Here is a 25011-nt window from a genome sequence, read left to right on the forward strand (position 1 = left end):
TTGCTTTCTCTAGTCACGGTATGACTGGAGAGTGGAAGGTGACAGACCGAGCATTCGGCCCAAGAACTGGTACATGTCTCATGTCTCCCTTAAGGGTGCTGTTTTTGAAGGTTAAAACACACGAAAGCCACACCAGCAGATGTAACCAGCCATTTGTGCACGCCAACCCAAGGGATGGCGGAGAACGTGTAGCTGAACAGCTCAGAAACAACACAAACTCCCCTCACGGGACCGATGTCAGTGGGCCTGGCACATGAGCCCTGGCGTAGATAGATGCCACGCACAGGAGCACCGGGCAGAGGGAGATGGTGGTGCCCCTAAGGATGGCGCAGGAGAGAAGGCCCGCTCCCCTCACACCTGGCTTTCTGTTCGGCTCCCCAGCAAGCCGGGGGACAGTGTGCAGGTGCGCTCACCTGAGCACCCTGGCCTGCTGGGTCACAGAGCAGTTTCTGCGAGCCCTGTCCCTGACAGACAAACCTGCTCTCAGCACGCAGACAATGATCAGGCATCTGGCACCAGCAAGGCTGGGGGGTGCACTGACGCCCCAGACACCGAGAATGGGGCCTTTGGGCAGCCAGCCATGCGCTCTTGCAACACTCCTGGGATTCCCTGCATCTTCCAGATGGCAGCACCTGGGTTATCTCCCTACACATGCAGCTCGTATCTGCACAGGGGAACTGGACTGACTTAGAAATCCGAGCAACAGACCTGCAGAGGAAGTCTTAGAAAGCACTCGCTTTTTAGAACTGAACATCAGCTAGAAACGCTCTCCCTTCTCCAGGGGATGTATGAGCCTACTACTGGGCATACTACGTAACGCCAAGCTGTGCTTCAAAATTTCACGGCAAGCTGCGTGTTTGGCTCTTAACATAACTATTACCACTGAAACAGTGTTTTAAATGGCTGTGAGATTCCTGAGGGCAACCAGAGAGTTTTTGTGCAGCAGGTTTCAAAAACTATTTTTACACCAAGTATCGATGCTACTACCCAGCAGGGTTTACTTTCCACCAACCAAAGCACAGCAGCAGCTCCTACGAAGAAAGCAGGGCTGAGGCTCCGCACTGAGTGCTCTGGGACCTGGCCTCATTGCGTCACTCCTCGGGAGCTGTGTGATTTGCTGTTTCAGGGATGAGGAGACAGACCCCGAAGAGCCCATGCCTATCCCAGTTCAGGCCGCTCAGACCTGCCACGTGCTGCAAGCTGGGGCTGGTCAATGGGGGGAGTGCCGCTTTCATCGCCCTGGGACGGAAGGTGCAGGAGCAGAGGGCATAGGAAGCTGCCATCTGCTGGCGTAACATCTGAAGAAAGCAGAGTCAGGGCCACTCCCGTACAGCGGCTGTGTCTTCCACCTGGCGCCAGGCCTGGTTGCAGGAACAGCAGGTCTGGGGACCGGCTCTCCAGAGACACGAACATGCCCGCTATGTGGGACAGACTGCATAAGTCAGGAGCCACGGGCTCTCTCCTCTTTCTAGGAGAGACGGAGAAGCGGTACTATAGGCCAACAGGGGGTGTTGTGCCTATAAGAGGTGCTGCTGAAAATCAGACTTGATTCTCTTAAGAATTTTTGGAATTATGTCTACCTGCCTACCCCAAGTCCTTTAAAACCCATGGGGACGAGCCGGGCATTTCTGCATCTGCGAGTGGGGGCCTCCTTGATGGGAATGAACTCTCCTCAGAATGACAAACCAAGAAACAAGAAAACCTGCTGCCCTTTCAACTGGTGACACTGTGTTGATTCAACAACCAAGGTCACTGGAGACCATTCTTGAACCCAAATGTCCAATGGAAAATAGCTCAAGGCACTTAAATGTACCCCCAGAATATGACAAAGTGTTCACGGTAAAATATCAAGTAGGAGAGCAGGTGGCAAAGTGAGGATTCCATCTTTATAAACATGCACACGTGTGTAACAAATACAGACAAGTGTGCATGTTGTCCACTGTCCCATAAAAGGCTTCGCCAACGTAACAGGAAACAACACAGTGGCGTCGGCCGGGGAAGGGGGTGGATGTTCTGAACGTTTACAACTTCAAAGACACCGGTATAAGGGAACTGGTTAATGTCAGCCACTGTTTGCAGAAACACACATTGCTCTCAGCCTACTCAATCACACGTGTTTTACAGGCACACTGTATGTGTGGCACTGCATGTTTTATACCACTGAGAAAAAGGGTACACAGAGGCAGTCCCAGGACACTAGGAACAGAGACTCAAAAGTGTGCCTGACTCAGGATGCCTGGCTGGCTCAGTCGGTGGAGCATGTGACTTGATCTTGGCATTATAAGTTTGATTCCCCACATTGGGTGTAGAAATTATTTAAAAACAAAGCTTAAAAAAAATTGCTTGTCTGTAATTTTAAGGTAATAAACACTATTTGCTTCTATAAAGGAAGGAAGAAACGAGATGTGAGCAAGGCCAGCACCAGCGAAGGGGAAGACGGAGTGCTGAGGCCAACGAGCTCCTGTCCATGCAGGCCTATCTCTGCAGAGAGGTGCACAGCAGCTCTGGGGCCCGTGTGACTCAGCCTCACCTCTGGCCTGTCTGGTTACTGTTTGACCCACCACGGAGGTGGCCTATGGGAGAGGATACGCTCATGCTAGGAGGTCCTCCTGGTAAGGTTTATTTTTTTCCAGTGTAAATTCTTACATCAAGTGGTCTCTAGGTTTACGAGAGTATCTAGGAATGCACATCTAGGTAACATATAAAATACCTTCAGAAACATGGCTCTCTCGTCGGGTGTGAAGTCAGAGGCCAGAATATCCCAGAGCCAGATGATGACCCTGTGACTTCCATGAAAGCCACCGTAGTACACCGTGTGCTTCCTGAAAATAAGGAAGACAATGTGCTCAGCCACACATTCCAATGGGCGCTTACAGACCCAGGCAGGGACGGACTTTAGCCAAGTGGCACAGCCAGCTCTGGCAGGCCTGGATCACTCCTGACTTCTCTTAAAGGAAGACGATCATGCCTTCGTGACCCACGGCCCTGGAAGCTGAACAGGTGGGGAGCTCCAGAGCTGTACACTCCTGTGACTCGCAAACAAGAGCTAACAGGAGGTCCTGCCCTGCCATTTCCCAGAATTCTGGAGAGCCCAGCAGTCCCTGACACGCTTAGTCTCTGCTTCCACTTCTGAGTCTCTAGGCAGACAAGTGGGGGAGCTTCTGTTCCAGAGCGATTCGCCCAGAGATCAGGGAGGAGTACACTTGGAGGTGGGCTCCTGAAATAGAAGGAGCCCAGCAAGGGGACAGCTTGCTTCCCAGGAGGCCAAAGATTTCACTCACCAACCCCCACCAACCAACCAACCAACCAACCACTCGTTGCTTACTTTAAATCTTCGAGATCAATCTCAGCATTGTCACCAGAGATGAGACGCTGTAGCTCAGGGGTTGAGAACATCCGGATCCACTCAGGCTTTATAATGGAGCGGAATCCGCTAATGAGGGCAGCTGTCTGGTTTTTGATTTGAGTGTGCATCCGAAAATGCGCCATCAGATGGATGTAGCTAATCCTGTTGCCAACAGGAACAAAACAGTGGGTATTAACAGGCCAGTGGGCTGTTACCATTGGGCTGAAAGAGGAGTCCAGTCATTTCGGGATCACTTCACAGAAACACCAACGGTGCCAGGGTGTTTCACCAGAATGATGCTGATGACGAAGACAATAGTGATGCTAGCTAGCCCTCCTGATGCATTCAGGGCATTACCTCATTCACTCCTCCACCAAAACTCGGGGGTCAGACATCAGGAAACACCCCACTGTACCAAGAACCCAAGTGAGACATTCTCCGGTAAGGAGAGGGCCCTTCTCAGTACAAATGGTGCTTTTTGAACTTTTATTTACTATCATCCGATTAAGAGAGAATTCCATCCTTCAGTAAATTTTAAACAGAGAAAAAAGTGGTTTCACGAGGAAACCTCCGTCAAAGCCATACTAATCTGGGCCAAGACTCTAAGTCATGAAAAGCAAGCCTGAGAAAAGTTGTGACCAAAGCAGCTGGCTTACACTTAAGTTCGACAGGAAGTCAGGGCACTAACAATGGTTCCAAGCAGACGGTCTTCTGGGCCTGCTTTTCTGAGCACAGTGACCTCATCTACGACTGTGTAAAATACAACACAAACCTTTGGAACAGGTTAAATCCAGTTATGCTAGCATGACTGATTTCTTAGCAAAGAACATGGGCCCAGCCCAGGTACGATTCTCCAAATTCCAAATTAGCACCCCAAATTAGCACAGTCCAAATAAAATTTTTACCCCACAGTGCGCAGACCTGAGTTCCTGACCTTGAAAATGCATCTATTTTAAAAAAATTATCCAGGGGCACCTGGGTGGCTCAGTGGGTTAAGCCGCTGCCTTTGGCTCAGGTCATGATCTCAGGGTCCTGGGATCGAGTCCCGCATCGGGCTCTCTGCTCGGCGGGGAGCCTGCTTCCTCCTCTTTCTCTGCCTGCCTCTCTTCCTACTTGTGATCTCTCTCTGTCAAATAAATAAGTAAAATCTTTAAAAAAAAAAATAAATAAATAAAAATAAAAAAATTATCCAGCAGCAGACTTGTACACGGAAACGCTAAATACGACTTTTTCCATGATCAATATCCCTTTCATACATGCTTTGAGGCAGGGTGCTGCTGTTGTTCCATTTTACCAAAAGAGAGAGGGGGACTTTGGAGGGCTTTCCCATTTAATGCCCACCAGGAAGTACAAGATCAAATATCACTCCTGAGGAGGGCGGAACCGGCCTTGACAGGCCTTTTAAGACCTTCTGTGGAACTGAATCCCCCCTTATGCTGAGCTTTTTTGCTGAGAACATATAAGAGTTTGTGAAGTGGCTTTCCACACAGGTCAGGCAGGGTAGGAGTCTCACTCCAGCACAGGCTGTTGTGGGCCTGCTGCTTCTGGCCGTGACCCATGCTGCGAAACATGACCGATCTGGGGGTGATAGGGGTCTATGAGACATGTCACATAGCTGACACTGGTGACATTCACTGCTCTCCTTAGAGAATTAGACTTCTGAACCAGACATCCTAAAAGGTATTTTATACTCATGAGCTCAGAGAAGCCCTCTGAAGGGATGGTTATAGGCACACGGCAGGGAGCAATGGGACGCGGCTCTGCTCTCTGACGCCCCCAGGGCAGCGCCTCCCAACCTAGGCTCCCGGCTCTTTTCTCAGTTGTCCAACTAATGCCCCGTGGCTAGGAGTCAAAACTGGTGTCCTTCCAACACGAGGAGAATCAGGCCTGCTCTTCTGATCACACTGACCGTCTAAATAAAAGCTCCACAAGCAGGCGGACTGATCCCCCACCTGACCCCAGAGGGACGCTCGGGCTGCAATGTGCATCTGATCCGAGTGACTCGCCAGGTGGGACTGAGCTCTCACCTGTCACTGGGAGAATGATGCTCAGATTAACAGCTGAGATGCTCAGCTGAGCCTGGTGGCAGGAGAAGACTGACAGATTGACAAAAGGGCCAGTATCGACTCCTCGTGCCAGGTTCTTCTGTTTTAATGAGGTGAGAACAGTGTGGGTGGAGACAGTGCACTGAGGAGTTTTGCTTCTAGGTACCAAAGAGGCTGACATTTATGATAGATTTCTAAAAGCCTGTTATCTGTGACAATAGCTGCCGGGCCTCCGAGTCCCACCACATCTAAGGACCTGTCTGTGGCATTTGAATTCATCACTGTGTCTTCTCAAGAACAGCATTTCATACAACTGCCACATGCTATCATTCCAAAATGATCTGCTCCTCCAAGGTGTCTTTCTGCCTCTGGGCCCTGTGGATTCAGGACTATGTGCCTGAGCGGCTGAGAATCCATTTGTCTGCATCTCGAGCCGTCATTAAATTCCTAGGAACATCATGGCCTGGGTGCCTCTGACCTTAGATGTGCTACTGCAAAAAATAAATTGTCAATTCTTATTTTGCAAATCAAATTTAATACAATTTTGGCCTATGAACTGTAACCAGTAAATTCCATTATGATATTTATGGCCTCTTTCTACTTCAATCTATCTTAATAAATTCTCAAAGTAAGACCGGAGAGCCAGAATGAAGTCTTTTCAAGTGCTGACCTTAAAAATCTAATTGCTATACTCACTTATTTTCATTCGTAACAGGAATGGTCTTCCCTCCAGGAATCAGTTCATGGCAAACAAGCTGGGGGAGAAGATGGGGAGCAATTACTCGACAGGATTCTACTGGGGAAATAAGGCTTCCTGAAGATGAAAGGGCCCGCCACTGATGTCCGTAATAACAGAATGAAGATGGGACATGTTTTGGAATAATCATTTTCACAAGAAGCCAGGGCTTAACTATCAACAAGCAGACCCTGTCCAATCAATATGGAAGGCTTCTTCTCTTCTGATCCTCATTAAGACATTGATACTGAGGCTTTGAAATGTTGTGGAGAGGACCGTGTTTGCATTAGGAGCACAGTTAAATAAATGTTGGTACAACTGTAACCTGGAATGTGCAGCTATTAAAAAATATGAAGAAAACGTGCATTTGTTGAGAAGGTGGGGAAAAAAATAATATATAATAACATTATATAATAATATAATATATAATAATATATAATATATAATAATATATAATATAATATATTATATTATAATATATAATATATAATTATATAATTATATAATAATAATATATAATACCGTTTCTGGGAAAAAAAAGTTACGCAGGTGCCCCGGGAGAGAATTCTGGAAACACACAGATGACACATTAACAGCAGTGCTCTCCGGGCGCCGGTGCTCTGTTTTTTTCAGATACTGTGCTCATCTCATAGTAGAATCTGTGGTTAGCAGTTTGAATTATTTCTATCATCAGAAGAGAACATTCTCAGGAGGAAGGCTCAAAATCTGATTAAAGATTTGAAAACCATGGACTCAAGTATTTTCCTCAACTTCAGGCATTTCTGGGGGTCACTTAAAAAAATCAAAAAAGGTATAATTTCAAAGCTAATTTTAGCAGAAATTCTACGAATAGGATATCCTGGGTCTCTGATGATGCAGAAGGGAACGATCGTGGCCTCTAGGCCCACCGCTGCGAACACCTTGGGGCAATCGGAGGACTCTGAAGCTGGGGCTTCTGACCCAGCTTGGTGTTTCCCAGACAGGGCTCTAGGGAGCGCCTGGTCCATGTGCTATTACTTGGAGAACCTCGGAGAACCACTCTGGGGGAAGGTGGAGGCTCCTCCCTCACAGGCCGGTCAGAGTGCTCCCACACCAGCGTGCTGGGGCTCTCTGCAGGGTGTAGCCTGCGGGAGTTCATGGTGTCATGCTGGTCCCAGAGAAGCGGGGTTCAGGGAGACTGAGGGACCTCTTGGAGGCGACGCAGGCTTGGCTCCAAGAAGCCAGCTCTGCACTACGCAGCTCTAGGTCCGGTTTTCCCAGTAGCCCTCAGAACACGGGTGCATAGAGGCTCATGCAGGTGTCCACTGGGACATCTCTGGAGGGCGTGGAGGGCACCTTAGGGAAAAGCCAAAAGGAAAACTCTGGGAAGAGATGCCTCTGCTGCCACAGTGTTGAGAGTCTTTTCTCCCTGCTCTGCTCTGTGGGACGAGCCAGAGCAAGGACTGGATTCTGTTCTAGCCACTTCTCCGGTGGCTTCTTCCCCTCTGCAAATCACAAGCCTCCGTGTGTGATAGCTAATCTTCACCATGGCAACGAAAAGCAATGTTACAAATGGGGAATTAGAGCTCCCATCAGGAATGACCCTAAATGCGATCTAAGCAACGCAGGGTCTCTGTGGGGAGCTCTCTGAGGGCCCAGCAGGCAAAGGCCAGGTCAACTGGGAATGGAAGGGGGAAGAGCCCCCTTGCTGGAGAGGCAGGAATTGGGGGATGGGCAAGGGGGCCAAGCACCAGAGGACAGGCAGCCCTGGTTTGTCAACCTCCCGGGATGAAAACCAAGAATGGGGCGGGTCCCAGGAAGCCAGTGGAGGGCGGCAAAGAATTGCTCAGCCATAGGTCGACTTACCTGACCCATGACGTCCTCATCGTACGACAGAGTCAGGCCCAGGTCAGCAATGTCCCCATCATAGCGCTAATACAACAGAGAAGGGGCAAGTGTTGGGACCCAGCAGGCCATATCCTTGAAGGCTGTACCACATCCTGTCCTACCTGGTACTGCGTGGGCAGGACCACTTTGGCCGCCACCAGGCCTGAAGCAAAGGCAAAAGCCGCTCGTCACTGTGAGCAAGGAGGTAGGAGTTCCCAGAAGGGGACATGGGAGCCTCCGGAAGCTACAGAGTGGCCCCTGCACCAGAGCAGGAAATCGCCTCCCACCACATGGGAACCCTGAGGCCTTCACTTGACAGAGTTGACACCAGCCTGCAGCTACACCCACCATGTCACACTGACCTTAATGGAGGTGAGGTTTTTATAGAACTCCGAGTCCAGCGAAGGCAGCTCGTCCACAGAGCTATAGAAGATGCTGTGGTGGTGCCCGAGCAGCTGGCTCAGGAAGAAGGACGCGAAGGGCACGTCCACCACAATTCCCTACGAGAGGGGAGATAGGAGCTTGCCGTCTGCCACGTAGGATACCACCTCAGTGACCCTGTTGGGGTGGCTGGGGCTGCAGAGGGGCTCTGAGGGTGCCAAGGATATCGCTGGGTGCTTCCTAAACTTTTGAGTGGGAGACCAGTACCTCCCAACTACAGGACACTGCCAAGCACTTACGGGGGCCAGCAGAGCATAGCAGGTAAGGGCACAGGCTTCGGAGCTGCACCGCTCAGGCATCCAGCCCCAGATGCACTGCTGCCTGGCTGCAGGCCATCGCTCTCTCATCTGTAAATGGGGACTGGCACAGCCTCCCAATTTTAAGGTTTAAATGAGCAGGGTGGAGAGAAATGCAAAGCATCGGCTCTCCCTTGGATCCAGGACAGGGTACGTCTCCAGGATAAAGACCTATCCAAGCTGGACCTAAGCAGCACAAGGCCTCTCGTACAAGCCCCACAGGGATGCCCTGGGGAGGGAACACAGCTCTCCACACACAGCACAGCGTGCAAGGGAGAGGAAGGGAGGGATCAGGGCCAGATCTGGAGGGGCCTCCTGAGGCTCCTGGAGTCTGAATTCTATCTGGAGGGCAGCGGGGAGCCCCAGGAGAGCTCTAGGCAGGGGCGTGACAGGTTGTAATTGGCATGGGGAATGGACCACAGGAGGAAGACAGGAGGCAGGGATGCAGCAAGGAAACCACTGCAGAACGCTGGGGAGGAGAGGCAGACTGTTCTAGGTGAAGGGAAGCATGTAAGTTGGAGAGATTTAGAAGGGACAGGGGCTCAGGCTCGATGATGACCTGTTTCAGAGGACAGCGAGGGTTATGTGAGTTAATGCATGCTACTCCTCACATGTCCTAATTTCTCTGCACTGTTACTGCTGGAGAGGGAGGAGACAGACGCCGGGTCCAGAGGAACAGGGGAGGACATTCACAGAAGTCACTGGTCTGACTCTTGTGGGCGTATCACAGCTACATGTGGGCGTATCACAGCTACATGTTTAAAAGAGAAATGTGGCATATGGCCAGGGACATCCTCATGGGATTTCTTTTCTAAATGGGAATGAACTGAGAGATGGTCTCCATTTTGCAGATGTGGAAAGAGAAGCACAGAAAAGGAGCCCAGGCCCCTGCAACTGATCTAGGGCGGGAGGCAGCCTGAGGGAGACTGGGCAGGGATGCAGATGGGGCATCTGCCAGCACCCTGGCCAGGGACTGAGGCCACGGACACCAAGAATGCAGATGCTTGCCCCCACATGGCCTCTCTTCCTGCTTCCCTCCATTTGCTCCAGCCACCGGCTCTGCCTTCCCCAGGATTTGTGCCGGGTGAGGGGCAGTATTGTTCAGGCAGTTTGGGAGTCCACTGTGAAGGCCACAAGCTCCTGCTGCAGCTTTCCTTCCAGCCTGGGGAGCAAGACCCTTAGGGTAGGGACCAAGCGTCCCTGGAGGGAGTTCTGCTGGCTTGGCTCGCGGTGGACAGGGATCAGGAGCTGGGTGGACCGCTCCTGCTGCCTACGTGAGTCCACGACGCCCTGACCCCATGAAACTGACGAGCCAGGCAGCACAGGAGGTGTCTTAACTCATTTACTATCTGCAGCAACCCAATAATATAGCTTTTATTGTCCCTACTTCCTCTGACAAGAACCAGGGCCTACAGAAATAAACAGGCCACACTCGCACAGTTCCCGGCTAGCCAGTGAAGACCAGTCTCGACCTGCTGTCCTGCTCTGGTTTGTAGGCAACACCAAGATGCCTGTGGCTTGCTCAGAAGCACGCATCCCAGTAACAAAGGATTTAAGAAAACAGCTGTAATGACTATCACACCCCACAAAATGCTGCCCTCCTACAATGGGACCATGCTGGCCTGGATGTGAATCTGGGTTCTACCGCTTAACTAGCGCTGATACTCTAGACAAGTGACTTCCTGAAGCCTCACTTCCATCACCAGTAGGTAAATGGGACAATGGCAGCCAGGCCACAGGACGGGTAAGAGGATGAAATGACACAGCACATGGAAAGCACCCAGTGTTTCTGTTCAGTAATCTTGGGTCCCGTCGTCTTTCTTGGGCTCCATCCCAATGACAGGGACTTTATGTGCCTGGGCCCAGCCAGGACACCGTGCACCAAGTCCCCGGGACTTCTAGCATCTTGTTTTCCCTCCCGGTGCGACGCTCCTGCGCGTGCCTACCTCGTACACGGCCTTCCCCAGCATCTTGCCCACAAACTCGAAGAGTTGCAGGTAGTTCTCGTGAATGTAGGACGTGGGCGAGGGGTAGAGCCTCTCGTCCCCGCTGGTTGTCTGCAAGGGAGAGGAACAGAAAGAGGCAGGGAGCCCACGGGCCTGGCACTTTGCTTCTCATTCCTCACTGAGCTTTTGGCTGCCGTCAGCCCCGCTCTTGCGTCCCTTAAATACCTTGAATAGATTGAGTGCTGGGTCGAACACCCTCTTAATGATTTCCTCCAAGAACTCCTTGAAGACGCCGTCCTGGTCAATACCTGCCTCATCCACGCCAAGATCGTTGACAAACTTCACGCGGATGACGCCCTTCATGGCGTGCTGGGACAGCTGCCGGAGCTGCTCGTAGCCGTCCTGCCGAGGGCAGAATGGCAACCCGTTAGGAGGGGGAGGCCCTCTGCCCAACTCAAGGCTGCTGCTCCAAGGCTCCGGCTCCCCTGTGTCTAGCCTTCCTGGCATCATTACTAAACGCGGGAGTCAGGATGTGGGGAATGGGCACAGGCAGTTCTCACCACTTTTAAATGAGCCCGTTACAAGGGAAACTCATTTTGGGGATGTGACTCCACTGCCCTGTGGCAAGGGGAGGCCGCCCTGAGATAATGCAGAGCACGGAGGTGGGGAAGGCAGACAAGATGAGCTGTGACAAGCTCTTGGCTGTCAAAGGACAGAAGTAACTGGGACAAGACCCCACTCATTTTAATGCAAAGACTAGCTTATTTAGCTCATGATAAAAATCAGCCAAACTCAGTCAAACCCCTATAAGATGAAAAATGAAAATACCCTCTCCCCGTCAACTCCTGGTAGCCTTCCCCAGGTAGCCTGGGTGAGTCAGGCTGAGGAATTCAGGGCAGTGGGGGCCACAGAAGAGTCCAGGCAGGGTGAGATGTGATGGACTTTCTCCGAAAGATCTTTGTTGGCAGCAGAGCAAACAGATGGCAGGGACAAGGGTGCGGGAGTGATGCTGGGCCCACACGAGGCAGGGGGAGGAGGGAGGAGCCCCGCACAGCCCCTGGCCGACAGCCATCCACACAGAACTCTAGGATGCGACTTTAGTGTTCTTGAACTCCATTATCTTGTTTAGTGCGCCTCCCAATTCTAATCTGTTGAGGTCTTCGGGCTCCTGGTTCTGTTACCTAACGTGTTCCTGGCATCAGCAACATGTTTAGGTTTTTGTTTTCGAGGAGTGACCGTCAGAAGCAGTGCTGAACAAGACCGTGGCCAGGGAGGAGGCTTCTGGTCCAAGACGAGAGGCTCTATCTTGGGGGTACAACTGAGCTCTTTAGATACTGTCATGTGAGGAAGAAATCCACTGCAATACCCCACTGAGGCCGCCTCATGGATCTCCCTCGCAGTCACAGCCATGGTGCCATCAGACATTCTGCTAACACAAGACAGACCATCTCCATGGCAGCCACCTGCCTGCCGGCCTGGTCCCTTATCACTAAGCATATGGGGCCAGAATGCCAAGAACTACTTTGGGGAACTCTTGCCGCCTTGCTGCTCATCATATTCCCCTCGTAATGCAAAGGACTCTCCCTGGTAGCTTCTGATCTTATCCTGGGGTTAAGCTCCCAAGTGGAGAGCCCATAATAACGAACCCTGGAAGGCAGAGGCTTTGGGTGCACAGTCCCGAGAAGCACTTGAGAAGTAAAAGCCTGAGAAGCACTGAGTGAGAGGAAAAGCAACAGGACACAGGAAGTCAGCATGCAGCTGCAGCAGAATGGTTAAACCGTTCTGCCTGCATTTATGGTAATTATCCTGGCACGGAGTTGCGGATGGGTGGAGAATTCCAGCACGTTCTTGCTTGCCTGCAGATTTCCTCCATTCTGCTCTGAGATGATGCCTCCCTAAGCTGACTTCATGTTTGTAGGGGTGCCAGGATCATGCTGATTAAATGAGATGGTGTTACGTGCAAGCACTTAGCACGTGGCCACATGCAAGGCAGGTGCTTAAGGAATGTTCACTGGAGTCGAATCCTACTTCTTCTTTATCAGCCCCACGTTGGCCTTTTCTTTGAAGAGCTGTAGAGCAGAATGTGCCAGCTGCCTCCTCTGACAAAATTGCCTGCTGCGCCCTCTGGGCACGAGTGTCAGCACACGAGAACTGGATCTGCGTCCTTCCTTTTGAAAGGTGAGTGGGAGGAGGGTATCCTGCACTCAAAGGGCAGAGGCAGAGACTCTGACCTGGGAATGATACTGGCTCATGAGAGCCCAGCTCTCCCACTGAGACCTCCGTGAGCGCGACTGTGAATCCCAGTTCCGCCTCTGACTGCGGGGACAGGGCTGGGCAGAGGATGGTTTATGGTTCCTCCCGGTCCTGAGATGCTAGGGTCCCAGCCCCAGTTCACTCTCTGTGAGGGAAAGCCTTCCTGCAAGACTTCAGACTAACACCTGCACGGACAGTGCGGAAGCACCACCTTCAGTGAAACCACAGAGGAGGAGACTGGATAAAAGGCCAGAATCGCACAGGAGTGTCTAAGATCAGTTTTTTGATGCCCCCTTGTGTCCAAATCAAGCAAATGCCACTAGGCTCCCCTCTCACAACCAAACCAGCACATGATGAGAACTAGGGCAACTGAGTGTGTGACCCTCTCCCCTTCCTAGTTCAAAAGGAACTACAGTAATCTGTTTCATGACAAGATAGACTCTAAGGGAATATTAAAAAAAAAAAAGCAGACTTGGCCAGGAACAGACCGACACCCCCTGAGGGCTGTGTTTGAGGAAGCAGGCCCGGGGTAACCAGGACATGTGGTGAGTCTCCCACAAGCAGCGACACTTGAGGAGGGAGCCAGAGACTCCGTCACTCTCAGGACACACACCCATCTCTACCACCCCAGCCTTCCTGTTGGTGCCGGCCACGTCTGAGAGGGACTGGGGACCGTAAAGGACAGGAGGAGCAGGTGGTCTCTTTTGGGGGGGGCACGAGTTCCCCAGCTGCCCAGCCCTCTCTACTGCTCGCCAGCCCTGAGGCTGGATGTCGGGTGTCATCGGCCGGCTCACGAGCAGGGCTCTTCCTTAAGCAGTTATCTAAACTGAGGCTGTGTTTTCAAGAAGAGCAGGAGGGAGCAGAGCAAGTCGTATTGCTCAGCGTGCAAATGAGATGCTCCTGCACGGACACACTCAGCCAGCCTGACCCATTCCCATGACCAGCAGGGTCCCTGGAGGCACTTAAGTTTCTTCTCTCTACCTTGAAGAATGTCAAAAACTTTGGTTACCAAACGCTGCCTCTCCCCAGCAGACCCCTGTGTCAGTCACCAAGGTTCAGGGCAACTAAAAGCAGTTCTCTAGCGAAGGAGTGTGAATGCCCCAAGGGGTAAATGAAATTGTGGGGGAGGGGGAGGAAGGGCTGCTGCCAGTGCCATTTGCTGGTGTCTGGCTATGTGGCCATGTGGCCACGTGCCGTCCCGGCATCCCACGACTGCCCTATGCCGCAAAATGTGCTAATGAGGGGGTGTGGCTAGAGCCAGAGAGAAGGTCCAAAGAGCAAGCAGGAGCAACTATATCAAGTCCAGCCTCTCCTGGACATGTGGACTTGGGGTTCAGTCACCAATTCGACCACCGGCAGGCTCAGCACATTTGGGCGGGCTCCACACTGCACAACCCTGGGGGGTAGGGTGGGAAATGGCTCACGGTTAACCTCACAGGCACACACACAGAATGTAACGACATTCCAGTAGACGGTAGTCAGTGTTGTGTTGACAAATTCATTCGGTTATTGGGATTTTCTGACATACAGAGGTAAAGCATTCTGAAGACAGGCACCTGTCACAGGTAGGTCACACTGGACACTGGGTTTGGCTGAGGTAGGCCACTACCTGTAGGCCACTTCCCTGTTTCTCTGAAGTTCCCATCTATGAAGAACTCCTGGATGTGCAGTAAACGCAACCCCCCCCACCCCCGCACCATGACTCAGTAAACTTGATACCTATACTCCAGCCCCCTGTTCATGGTTGGGAGTCTGGGCAAGATGTCTCCCAGGGCCAAGGGAGTTTGCACAGACATGAGAATGCCCACATGCAGCACTTCCTGTCCTCATTGCAAAGAGCACAGTGTCTGATGTTCCAGCCCTGGGGTCCTCATGGGGAAAAGGCAGGGAAATACCATACTATGGGTCCCCAGCACTGAGGTCACGTTTAATCAGGCAGCTCTCCGGAGCACACGACAGGACCAATGGCCCCATTCCAACCCCAAGCCTTGACTTCAGTGCTATCAGTTCAAGGAGTGACAGGAATGGTTGGAGGCAACAGATCATGCACTGAAAAGTCCACCTCTCTGGATGGGCTTCTTACCTCCAGCATCCGGGACCGTCGGATAGTGATGTGAGTGACGTGGGGAGAGGCCGAGCTGGTCTCTACGAGTCCTAGCTTCTCCTTCTCCTTGGTGACCATGTTTCGAAACAGGAGAACTCTCTGAAATGAGCAAAGGTGAGACCAGAAACTGGGTCAACAACTGATGATTCCCGAAGTCACGCTGTACAAGATTAGTGAAACCAGTCATGTTAAGAGGCAAGAGGAATGAGACTCTCTGATAAGTGCTGCAGGTTAGGAGTGTCTTGGGAGAATAGTAGACGTTCCCCCCAAATCTGGGGAATTAGAAATTATAGCTAAATACATGCCAAGGAAGAAAGGTCACAGAAAGAACAGTCTGGCTGCAGCCAGAGTCCATGTAACAATGGTCTGAGAGAACATCGTTCTCATTCAGTTGATAAACCACTACAAAAACCTGGCAGCAGGACAGGTCACCCAGGGTGCTTTACAGAGCTGTGTTTGCTTTAAAGGAGAACAACGTCATGGGTTGCAAAACAGAAACATTTCAAAGATAATTCTTTTCACTGTCAGAAGTTTAAAAAAAAAATGATCCCACAGAATAAAGGTCTTTGACCTCAAGCACACCAAAAGCCCACCCCCCCCCACCCCTACCCAGTAACATTTCTCAGTCACTGTTAGAGAAGAACCCTCTCTCCCGCCATGGTCAAGACCCTGAAAAGCCCCTTGTAGGAGAGTACGAGCCTCTGCCCCAACCCAAATATGAGAACCACTGCTGTAAAAGCACTCAGATGATGTCACCTGAATGAAGAAATAAATCCAAAGACTGCTCTGTTGTTATTTTTTTAAATGAGAATCCCCTCCAAAGTCAAAAGCTTTGTTAAATACAAACAGGACAGTCAGAACAGTAACAATGGTAATAAGGATTAACTGTATACAGGGGAGGCTAGTGCGTTCCCATTTGATCGTTTAACTGGCCATGAAATAAATATATGTGCTGCCGAAGCGAGCACTGGCCATGAAATAAATATAGCTGTAGCAGGAACGGCCTCCCAGGGAGGAGGAAGGTTATTTAGCAGAGGAACTACTTCTCAGCAGAGCAGCCTGATGTGGCTGGTCAGCGAGTCCTGAAACAAGGACTGAAGTGCTTGGAGTAGTACCAGAAGCTCCAGGGTTTCCAGGACAACATGAAGGGGAAGAACAGACTGAGTGACAGTGAGGGCAGCTATGATGGGGTGAAGGCCACTGTCGCCTGTCCTGTCTGTGCCGGAGGACTGCTGACTTCCAAAACAGGTCTTTCACTTGTGAGCTGTGGGGCACAACCGCTTCCTCTGCCCCCAAATCTGTAGAACGATCACCTGCACATGAGGCAGAAGACGAGCTTCCCATCTGGGTCAACCCAGTAAGGGGCAGAGACCTCATATACGAAAACAGAAGTGCAGAGGTGGCTGAGGGACTGCCCGTTGCCCAGGAATCCCCGGACAAGGTCCTGATTTCCATGGGGTGTGGAAAACAGTTGCGGGCAACTGTAAGCAGGGCTCAAGGGGCTGAGGCCTCAGCAACCACAGCAGACGTCTGGGAAAGGACCCACTGTGCAGATGAAGAAACGGACTCACTCACCCAAGGTCCCAGAGCTGGTGGACAAAGGAGCCAGATTCAAACCCAGGACCCACACATAGCCCATCACACCACAGGGTGTGATGGGCTACCTAATGCCCTGCCCACCCCACAGGGCATTAGGCCTTTTAGGCACAAACAGTAGAGGAAGGACTCAAGTCCCAATCGGGAGATGAAGCACACAGATGAGTAGAAGCTACTTAAGACGACACAGAGAATGAAGTGCTGTGTATGTGAACCAGGCAGAGTTGAGGCCTTCAAAAACGTTAAGGGAAGCAAGAACAGCATTGTGAGCCATCCACTCAAGTGAGATCAAGAACAGGGAGGGTTTGGCATTTAGAGCAAATGCCATAGTGACAGATTCAAGAGAGCAGGCCGACTGGGGAGACCCTATTGCCCTGTGCATTCCAGCAAGACGTGTCAGCGTGAGGGCAGCATATGCCTCATCAGGACGGGACACCCTGTGACATACTGAGCCACAGATGCCCTCCTGGACCTGCCCAGGCCATCATGGGATCAGGACAGGGGCCAGGGGTCAGGGGCCAGGGGCCAGGAAAGGTCCCAAGAGATGGGAAAGAAAGAGTTCATGAACCAAGCAAAAGCCCTGATGGCAATCTTCAGCAATACTCCCCAAAGCAAAAGCACAGCAAGGATTAGATTATAGCCCCCAAGTCATGCCAACTAATCTCAAGATGTTCCCAGGCTTCTTGCTTTCAGCACCCCCAAGGGCTCAGTAAGGACTTGCATGGCATTCCTAGGTCTAAAGAAATACAGAGCCAGGGCGCCTGGGTGGCTCAGTGGGTTAAGCCGCTGCCTTCAGCTCAGGTCATGATCTCAGGGTCCTGGGATAGAGTCCCGCATCGGGCTCTCTGCTCAGCAGGGAGCCTGCTTCCTCCTCTCTCTCTCTGCCTGCCTCTCTGCCTACTTGTAATCTCTCTCTGTCAAATAAATAAATAAATAAATCTTTAAAAAAAAAAAAAAAAGAAAAAGAAATACAGAGCCATTTATAAGGTGGCTAGGGTCCTAAATCACTGAATGTGTTTGTGTGCACGGGGCACCTGGGTGGCTCAGTTGGTTAAACGTCCGCCTTCAGCTCAGATCATGATCTCAGGGTCCTGGGATCGAGTCCCATCTCTAGCTCCCTGCTCAGTAGGTAGCCTGCTTGTCCCTCTCTCTCTCTGCCCCTCTTCCCTCTGCTTGTGCTTTTTCTCCCTCTCAAATGAATAAATAAAACCTTTAAAAAAAAAGTAAGTAAGTGTATGCTAAGGGCTTAGTAGCTGCATTTTAAAAATACATGTACATTGAAATTAACAAATTTAGTTAACCTTTTTAAAACCCAGCTTAGCAAATAGGACATCCTCAAGTGAAAGGCTGACAATGTGAGCTCAAGCTGGTACTTCAGAGTGGTCAACAGATTTCACTGTGCTCCACTCAAAAACGTAAACTGCCCTGTGACAACCCAGGGGCACGCGGGGATGCCATCTGTGAACTGCAGAGACACGGAGCAGATTCCTAGGCTGCATGATAAGGGAATGCCACAGTCCAGGGCTGACTCTGCAGGCATGGAGGCCCAGCGTGAGGTGTTGTGTCTGCAGCCGGACTGCACCACAGTGGATAAAGGCCTGGAGATGAAGGCCTTGAAGCCACTTCCAGAGTGGCTGCAGAAGGGGGCGATTCCTCAGAATCCTCAGAACACAGAAGACCCAGAGGGCAAACGAGTCATCTGTGCATCTCAGAAGATTTAGATTCCACTGTCAGTGGCTGTTCAAGAACCAAAGGGTAGATGGTACAGAGAAATCACTCAGCTTCAGGGGAGGAAGAACGTTCCATCACTGGGCAGAGTAAAGCAACAGCACGGCTGGCTCTGCCAGGCTGCAGGGCCTCCATCTGAGGCAAAGTCAGGGCTACTGTCAGGGCCTCCCTCGGTGGGGGTGGCGGGGTGCAGAGGGGGTGGGAGACACGTTTCACTAAGTTATCTCCACGCAATCCCTTCATTTCTGAGAGGTTCTGCTGTCAAGTGCAATAACAATTTAAATAGCCACATCTGTCTGCGTATCGCTCCTCGAGGGAGAAGAACAGCAATTGCGAGTATTAATGTCAAGGTCAAAACAATATCAGAGAGCAATGAGGAGTAAGTAGCTCTGAAAAATAAGGTGAATAAATGTTCACATTTACAAAAATGTGACCTGTGCTGTTTTCTAGAAATGTCCTGTCAAAAAAGAAGGAAAGGAGGGGCGCCTGGGTGGCTCAGTGGGTTAAGCCGCTGCCTTCGGCTCAGGTCATGATCTCAGGGTCCTGGGATCGAGTCCCGCATCGGGCTCTCTGCTCAGCAGGGAGCCTGCTTCCCTCTCTCTCTCTCTCTGCCTGCCTCTCAGTCTACTTGTGATTTCTCTCTGTCAAATAAATAAATAAAATCTTTAAAAAAAAAAAAAAAAGAAGGAAAGGAAAGAAAGGCACAGGAAGACATGCAGGAGCCTCCTCTCAGTGAACCCCGTATGCAGCGTCCAGCAGACATTTCTGGAGCGTCACTACGGACCAGGGACGGGATGGTGCCTACCCTTGCTTCCCGACACTCTCACCACAGGACCCCATCCTTCCCGAGCCTCTCACGTCCCTTGAGCCTGGGATACCATGTTGCTGGTGTCCTTCCTCTTGTTAGTCTTCTCCTTGTGCTGGCACTCTCAAGGACAGGTCCCTGGTCATCTCGCTCCCTCTGGCTCCCTGACCATCCTGTCCACGGCCATGGATGTGGCCAGATGTGGGCGCTGTCCACATGCGGAGTGTCTCTCCAGCTCTGTTGCACAATGGCCTCGAGGAGCTGCGGACGCCTTGCCTGTTGCCTACTCAAAGCTGACCTCACCAGCACTGCCCAGACCCGCTCTTGCCTGTGCTCCTACCCCAGGAAATGATGCCAACAAGCGCCCCGGAGCCCAGGCCAGAAACATGCCCACCACCTGAAATCCATCTCCTCTCTCCTCTGAATGTCTTCATTCTCATGATTCTATGGTTTTTCCTCTGCCCCTGGCCAGTCCTCTATCCCACGGCCAGAAGGAACTCTCTAAAGCTCTCTAAAACTCTCTCCCTGGTCTGACCAGGGGCTCCTGAAGCTGAAAATACTCCAGTGAGTCCAACCAAAATCCACATTCCCGCCCTTGGTTCGCAAAGACCTTCCAGTATCAACTCCTACAAACCTCCTCGGCTTCCTGGTACCCCTTTGTGTTCTCCGCAGCCAGACCACATGGCCAGCCCTCCAGAAGCACCAATGCTCGATCACCCAGGCCTTTAACCACTGCCTGCTTCTGCCTCTGGAAGCTTCTCCTGACTCCCTTCCCCCATTCCCAGCTGGGGCAGGTCCCCTTGACTGGGCCCCGCAGTATCCATCCCTGCAACACGCACCCCACCTGCCTGAACTGCTAGTTCCCACAGTCTTCAGTCTCTGTACTTGGCTTAACAACCTGATGTAGCAGGAGATCAATCCCCGTTTGCATCTGCTAAGTGAGTGAGCTCATGTCTTTCTCTCCAACTGCTATAGCAAGGGCAGGTCAGGTGCCATGTGGTGGGACAGAAAGATGCTCAGAAGCCCAGCTCTGAAAGCAACTCACGTTTTTGTGGGGAATGACATGCGGGATATACTGCAGGATCAGCTGGGCCCGTTTCCGGTCCTTGTCCAGTTCTTGGAAGAGCACGCTAGGTTTGAGATCCCTTCAGAGGAAAGGCATGGGTTTGGGGTTATTACAACACGGAAACCATTCTCTAGCGCAGGAGTGGCCAACCACAGCCTGCTGCTATTTCTGTAAATCCACTTCCATGGAACACGACCACTATGTACGGTCTCTGGCTGCTTTCACGCTACAACAGCACAGCAGAGCACTTGCAAAACAGACCATCTGGTCTGCTAAGCCTGAAATGTTTACTGTCTGGCTCTTTACTGGAAGCACCTGCCAGACCCCACTCTAGTGCCACAACCTCAGAATGGACACATCATTGATAAAAAATTGCAGTCATCTTACGCTTAGTTGTTGCAAGAGCATTTCCCCACCCCATCCCTGAGAAAGCTAGCTGTTTTGTCCGGCTCATTCTGCTGATAAACCACCGCTGAACTACCGCAACCTGCTGCTCGGCTCTTGCTCCCCATTTGCGAAATGGGACCCGCCTCTGTCACCATGAACACGCTCTCATCACCCTCAGCGCCCACATGTCCTCACAGATGTGACTGCTGAGCGTCTGTCCCCCAGGAGGACACGACATGCAGGAGGGATGAACACCCCCCAGCCTCGGAGCATGAATGCGGAGTGTGACAGAGGGGACCCTGGCTTTTGTGAACCCCCCTTCCGTGCCCTGCTCCTCACTTGCGCAGCCAGTGGTCCTCAGGGGCAAAGCGACGCCGGCAGTCCCGCTCATAAAGCACCATCAGCCACCCGTGCACGGACTGGAACAGCTCCAAGGTCTCCCCCTTGGCGTTCTCTGTGGGGTAAACGAATGGGGTAGCCACACACCCAGAGCTGGTCAGAGCTGGTGGGGGGGGCAGGAGGACAGCTTCTCATCTCTGCCCGTCACCAGGCCCCACCAAGGTCCTCATCTCCCTCACTCTGGATTTCACACAGCAGCAACAAACTAAAAGGTGCCCTGGGTATGTTCTAGGAGTCTGCAGGACCTGGGTGTCTCAGACACAATCACTCATGCTGCCTTCCCACTAGCCGGTGATCCAAAGACCCTTTTAACCTAAGAAGCTTTGTACTGAACAACTTGCCAGCACTTCTGGAGGGAAGCTCTGGTTTGAGGTGTGCCCTGACACATCATGGAAACTAATTTGAAGGAGCAAAAGGAGAGGCAGGGCGAAATCTTGGCATCAGTAATCCTCCACACATACACATATATGTTGAGGAGAGATCTAAGACGACCTTCACATAGAGTGAAGAAGTAAAACTTCCAATTACGTGAATAAATATGCCCTTCCAATTTGCTGTGATGGGCAATAAAGCTGAGAATCAGTTGGTGGTACAGACTGCAGTGTCCCTGTGAGTGTAGCACCACTGAAATGACCGCCGGCTTCTTCACCTCACCTACGATTCCATCCCAGATCATCTTAAACACAAAGGAGTTCAGGAAAGAGGAGATGGTGACCAGCTCTTCCAGTTTGAATGAAATCTGTTCTTCATAAACTTCAATGTCGTCAAGAATCCTAAATCAGATGGAAAATTAGTCAGCTTCCCCCGGAGGAAAGGGGGGAAAATAGGAAATCTCTACCTCTTACGAGAAAAAAATTAGCTCAAGAAATAAACTTTATCTTCCAGATAAAATTTAGAGCTAACATGACAGGATGTGTAGGATCTGCTTCAGGATAAAGAGGAGGGGAGAGCCTGTGGGGGTGGCAGGGAAGCAGAGGTGGCCGAGTGCTGACCACTGCGGATGTGTAGGTGGGGATTCCTTCTACTATTTCCTCCACTTTTTATTTATTTGCATTGTCTGTAGTAAAAATTTTAAAACTATAATTGAGACAGAAAAACAGAAGCTCTCCTTTGTATCTTTCTTATTTATAAGGATCCGACTGTGACACCCTTAATTCCTGCCTGAACTCATGCCCATTTGAGGACTCTTGATTGGAGAGTCTGGGTCTACTGAGGGGAGAGCTGTGGAACCTTCCTCTGCATCCACAACAGCCACATAAACAAAAATATTTATGAGGGAATGAATGAATGCCTAATAGAACATGTGAGGGAATGAGCCATTTAAGATACAGCTCTATGTGAAAATTTCCCAAGACTGCTTCATTTGCTTTAGAACATGACTCACTTTCAGATAACGCTGGACCCAGTCATTCAGGGTGTCTTCAGCTGCAGTCACAGAGCCCTGAGCTCGCCTCCAACAGCTCACCAAGCCCCTCCCTCCATGACTCTTAGCCAGTCTGCCACCTCCAATTCCTGATCTTCTCCTAACGACCAATGTCTTCTACCCTGGACAAAACTGTCTGGGGCCCCTTCTCTCTTATAATTCTTTACCAACCTCTGGGAAAACGTGGTATTAAAAAAAGTACTAAGCACACAAGTAGACACACAAGCTTAAAAAACAAAGGAACTTAATGGACTCACATTTGCTATTTCCCCGCTCTGTCCCAGGCAGTGTACCTGAGTACTTGACGTTCTTTTTCTCATTTATTCCCTATCAGGTTGCTAATATTATTCCCATTTTACGAAAGGAAACTGAAGCTCAGGGAAGTTAAGCAACTTGCCCAGGGTCAGCTTGAGAATAATAAGCATCACAGCCCTTCCTGTGTGCCGGGGATTCTGCCTAGCACTTTGTGTTGTTACCTCTTTCAATCCTTACCACACGGCTAAGTGGGATAGGCTACTGCTGTTCCCATCTATAGATGAGAAAACAGAGGCTCACAGAGGCGAGGCCCCTTGCCCAAGATGTCTCGGGAAGTGGCAGACCCAGGATTTGCCTCCCAGCTGCCTGGCTCTGGAATCTTCCAGGGAACTACCTAACCCAGTGAGTAAATGGTGGAGGTGGGACTTGAACCCAGCCTGGGAGACCCAGAAGTGGTCTGGGTCATCCACTAGAAGGATGGGAACTAAGAACTGCTGAACCCCGTTATGTGCTGGCCCACCTTGTACTGTAAAGGTTTTCTGCTCTAACTTTCTTAATGACCCTGCCACAGAGGTCTGAACGATGGCGATAACCACATCAGCAGCAGCTTCCTTACTGATGCTGTGATTTGGCTTCTCCACATTCTAGGAAAGGAATGGAGCCCCACAGCAGTCAACCTACGTGATGAGGTGCCGGGAGCAGTCACAGAACAGCATCAGCATGGCCAAGAGCTGCTTGGACTCTTCAGTGTCATTGCTGAGGCATTCCAAGAAGAGCTTTAACCCTCCGTGGGGCCCCAACTCACAGATAAACGCCCACAGTTTGGGGAGCAGGTCATCAAGGTAAGTGAGACCTGGAAAAGGACAGAGAAACCCAAGCTTCAGGTGGGGGCTCTACTTGGTCCACAGTTTCTCCTACCCACTGGGGGAACAAAACACTTATCCTCCTCAGTGGACATTAAATGTGCACAAAAGAAAATCATTATCACCACCAGAGTAATGATCACAGTAATAGCTAACATTTCATGGGTGCTTTCTAGGTTTCAAATGTCGATCTAAGTACTCTGCATGCATTATCTCCTTTCTATCTTGTGAAACCCAATGTTACCTCCATTTTATAAGAGAAAAACAAAAAAACAAAAACTGAAGCAGGGAGAGGTTAAGTAATTAGCCCCAAACCAACCAGCCGAGCTAAGAAGAGAACCCATGTCTGTATGACTCTGTGTTTTTATTTTAAATCAGGGATCAGGGGCGCCTGGGTGGCTCAGTGGGTTAAGCCACTGCCTTCGGCTCAGGTCATGATCTCAGGGTCCTGGGATCGAGTCCCGCGTCGGGCTCTCTGCTCGGCAGGGAGCCTGCTTCCTCCTCTCTCTCTCTCTGCCTGCCTCTCTGCCTACTTGTGATCTCTCTCTGTCAAATAAATAAATAATTAATTAAAAAAAAAATCAGGGATCAGGGGGCGTCTGGGTGGCTCAGTGGGTTAAAGCCTCTGCTTCAGCTCAGGTCATGATCCCAGAGTACTGGGATTGAGCCCCACTGCAGGCTCTCTGCTCGGCAGGGACCCTGCTTCCCTTTCTCTCTTGCTGCCTGCCTCTGTGCCTACTTGTGATCTCTCTCTGTCAGATGAATAAATAAAATATTAAAAAAAAAATCAGGGATCAGCAAATTTTTCCTGGAAAGGACTGGAAACTAAGTATTTTTTAGCCTGTGTGGGCCTGGGCTAGCACCCTGTCACACTACTGCAAGCTACCAGTGTAGCACAAAAGCAGCCACAGACAATATGTAAATGAATGGATGGGACTATATTCCAATAAAACTTCATTTATAAAAAACCAAGTGGTGGGCCGCAGTTGGTACCCAGGCTACAGTTTGCAGACCCTGCTTTAAACCATCTTTTAGGTTCATCTATATTTAGCAAAGCTTTCCTCTCCTCTACTTCTATTATTCTATCTCTGCTAAAAATGGGAGAGTAACGAATGACGGTAGCAGAGATCCTGTGAAGTGTCACATGAATATTTAACCCTGGGTGAAGCAGAAGACATTTTAGGTCTGCCTCCTGATGGCCTCAAGGCCTCAGACACACAGGCTACATCGCTGTTACATTTTAAGTCTGTTAATATAGCTACTGATTCAGAAAGCCTGGCTCTAAACTTCCACGTGTCTCTGAACACACAGTCAGGTGTGTGCCTCAAATTACTCCTCATATTTGAGTCCTTAGAATACCTCTCATTTTACAGAGCATTCTTTAATTACTTAATCGTGAACAAAGAACTGCTTGGGGAAGATATATCTGCCTGCAGCAAGGGCACAATGACAGACT

At 50.7% G+C, this 25011-nt stretch overlaps 1 protein-coding gene across 3 annotated transcripts in view; it reads right to left on the reverse strand.

Moving 5' to 3' along the window:
- UBE3B (ubiquitin protein ligase E3B) overlaps nt 1–25011 on the reverse strand; it is a 52189-nt gene that overhangs the window by 2930 nt on the left and 24248 nt on the right. For all 3 annotated transcript variants that reach the window (XM_044244089.1, XM_044244088.1, XM_044244090.1), the window contains 12 exons: nt 23374–23545; nt 21669–21787; nt 20955–21069; nt 20208–20307; nt 15013–15132; nt 10902–11078; nt 10677–10787; nt 8356–8493; nt 7973–8038; nt 6088–6146; nt 3326–3508; nt 2711–2822 (listed from right to left, as the gene is read on the reverse strand). In XM_044244089.1, coding sequence (XP_044100024.1) covers nt 2711–2822; nt 3326–3508; nt 6088–6146; nt 7973–8038; nt 8356–8493; nt 10677–10787; nt 10902–11078; nt 15013–15132; nt 20208–20307; nt 20955–21069; nt 21669–21787; nt 23374–23545 — 1472 coding nt within the window. The remainder of the gene's footprint in view (nt 1–2710; nt 2823–3325; nt 3509–6087; nt 6147–7972; nt 8039–8355; nt 8494–10676; nt 10788–10901; nt 11079–15012; nt 15133–20207; nt 20308–20954; nt 21070–21668; nt 21788–23373; nt 23546–25011) is intronic.

Source organism: Neovison vison, chromosome 3, assembly GCF_020171115.1.
Source record: "Neovison vison isolate M4711 chromosome 3, ASM_NN_V1, whole genome shotgun sequence".
Lineage (NCBI taxonomy): Eukaryota > Metazoa > Chordata > Mammalia > Carnivora > Mustelidae > Neogale > Neogale vison.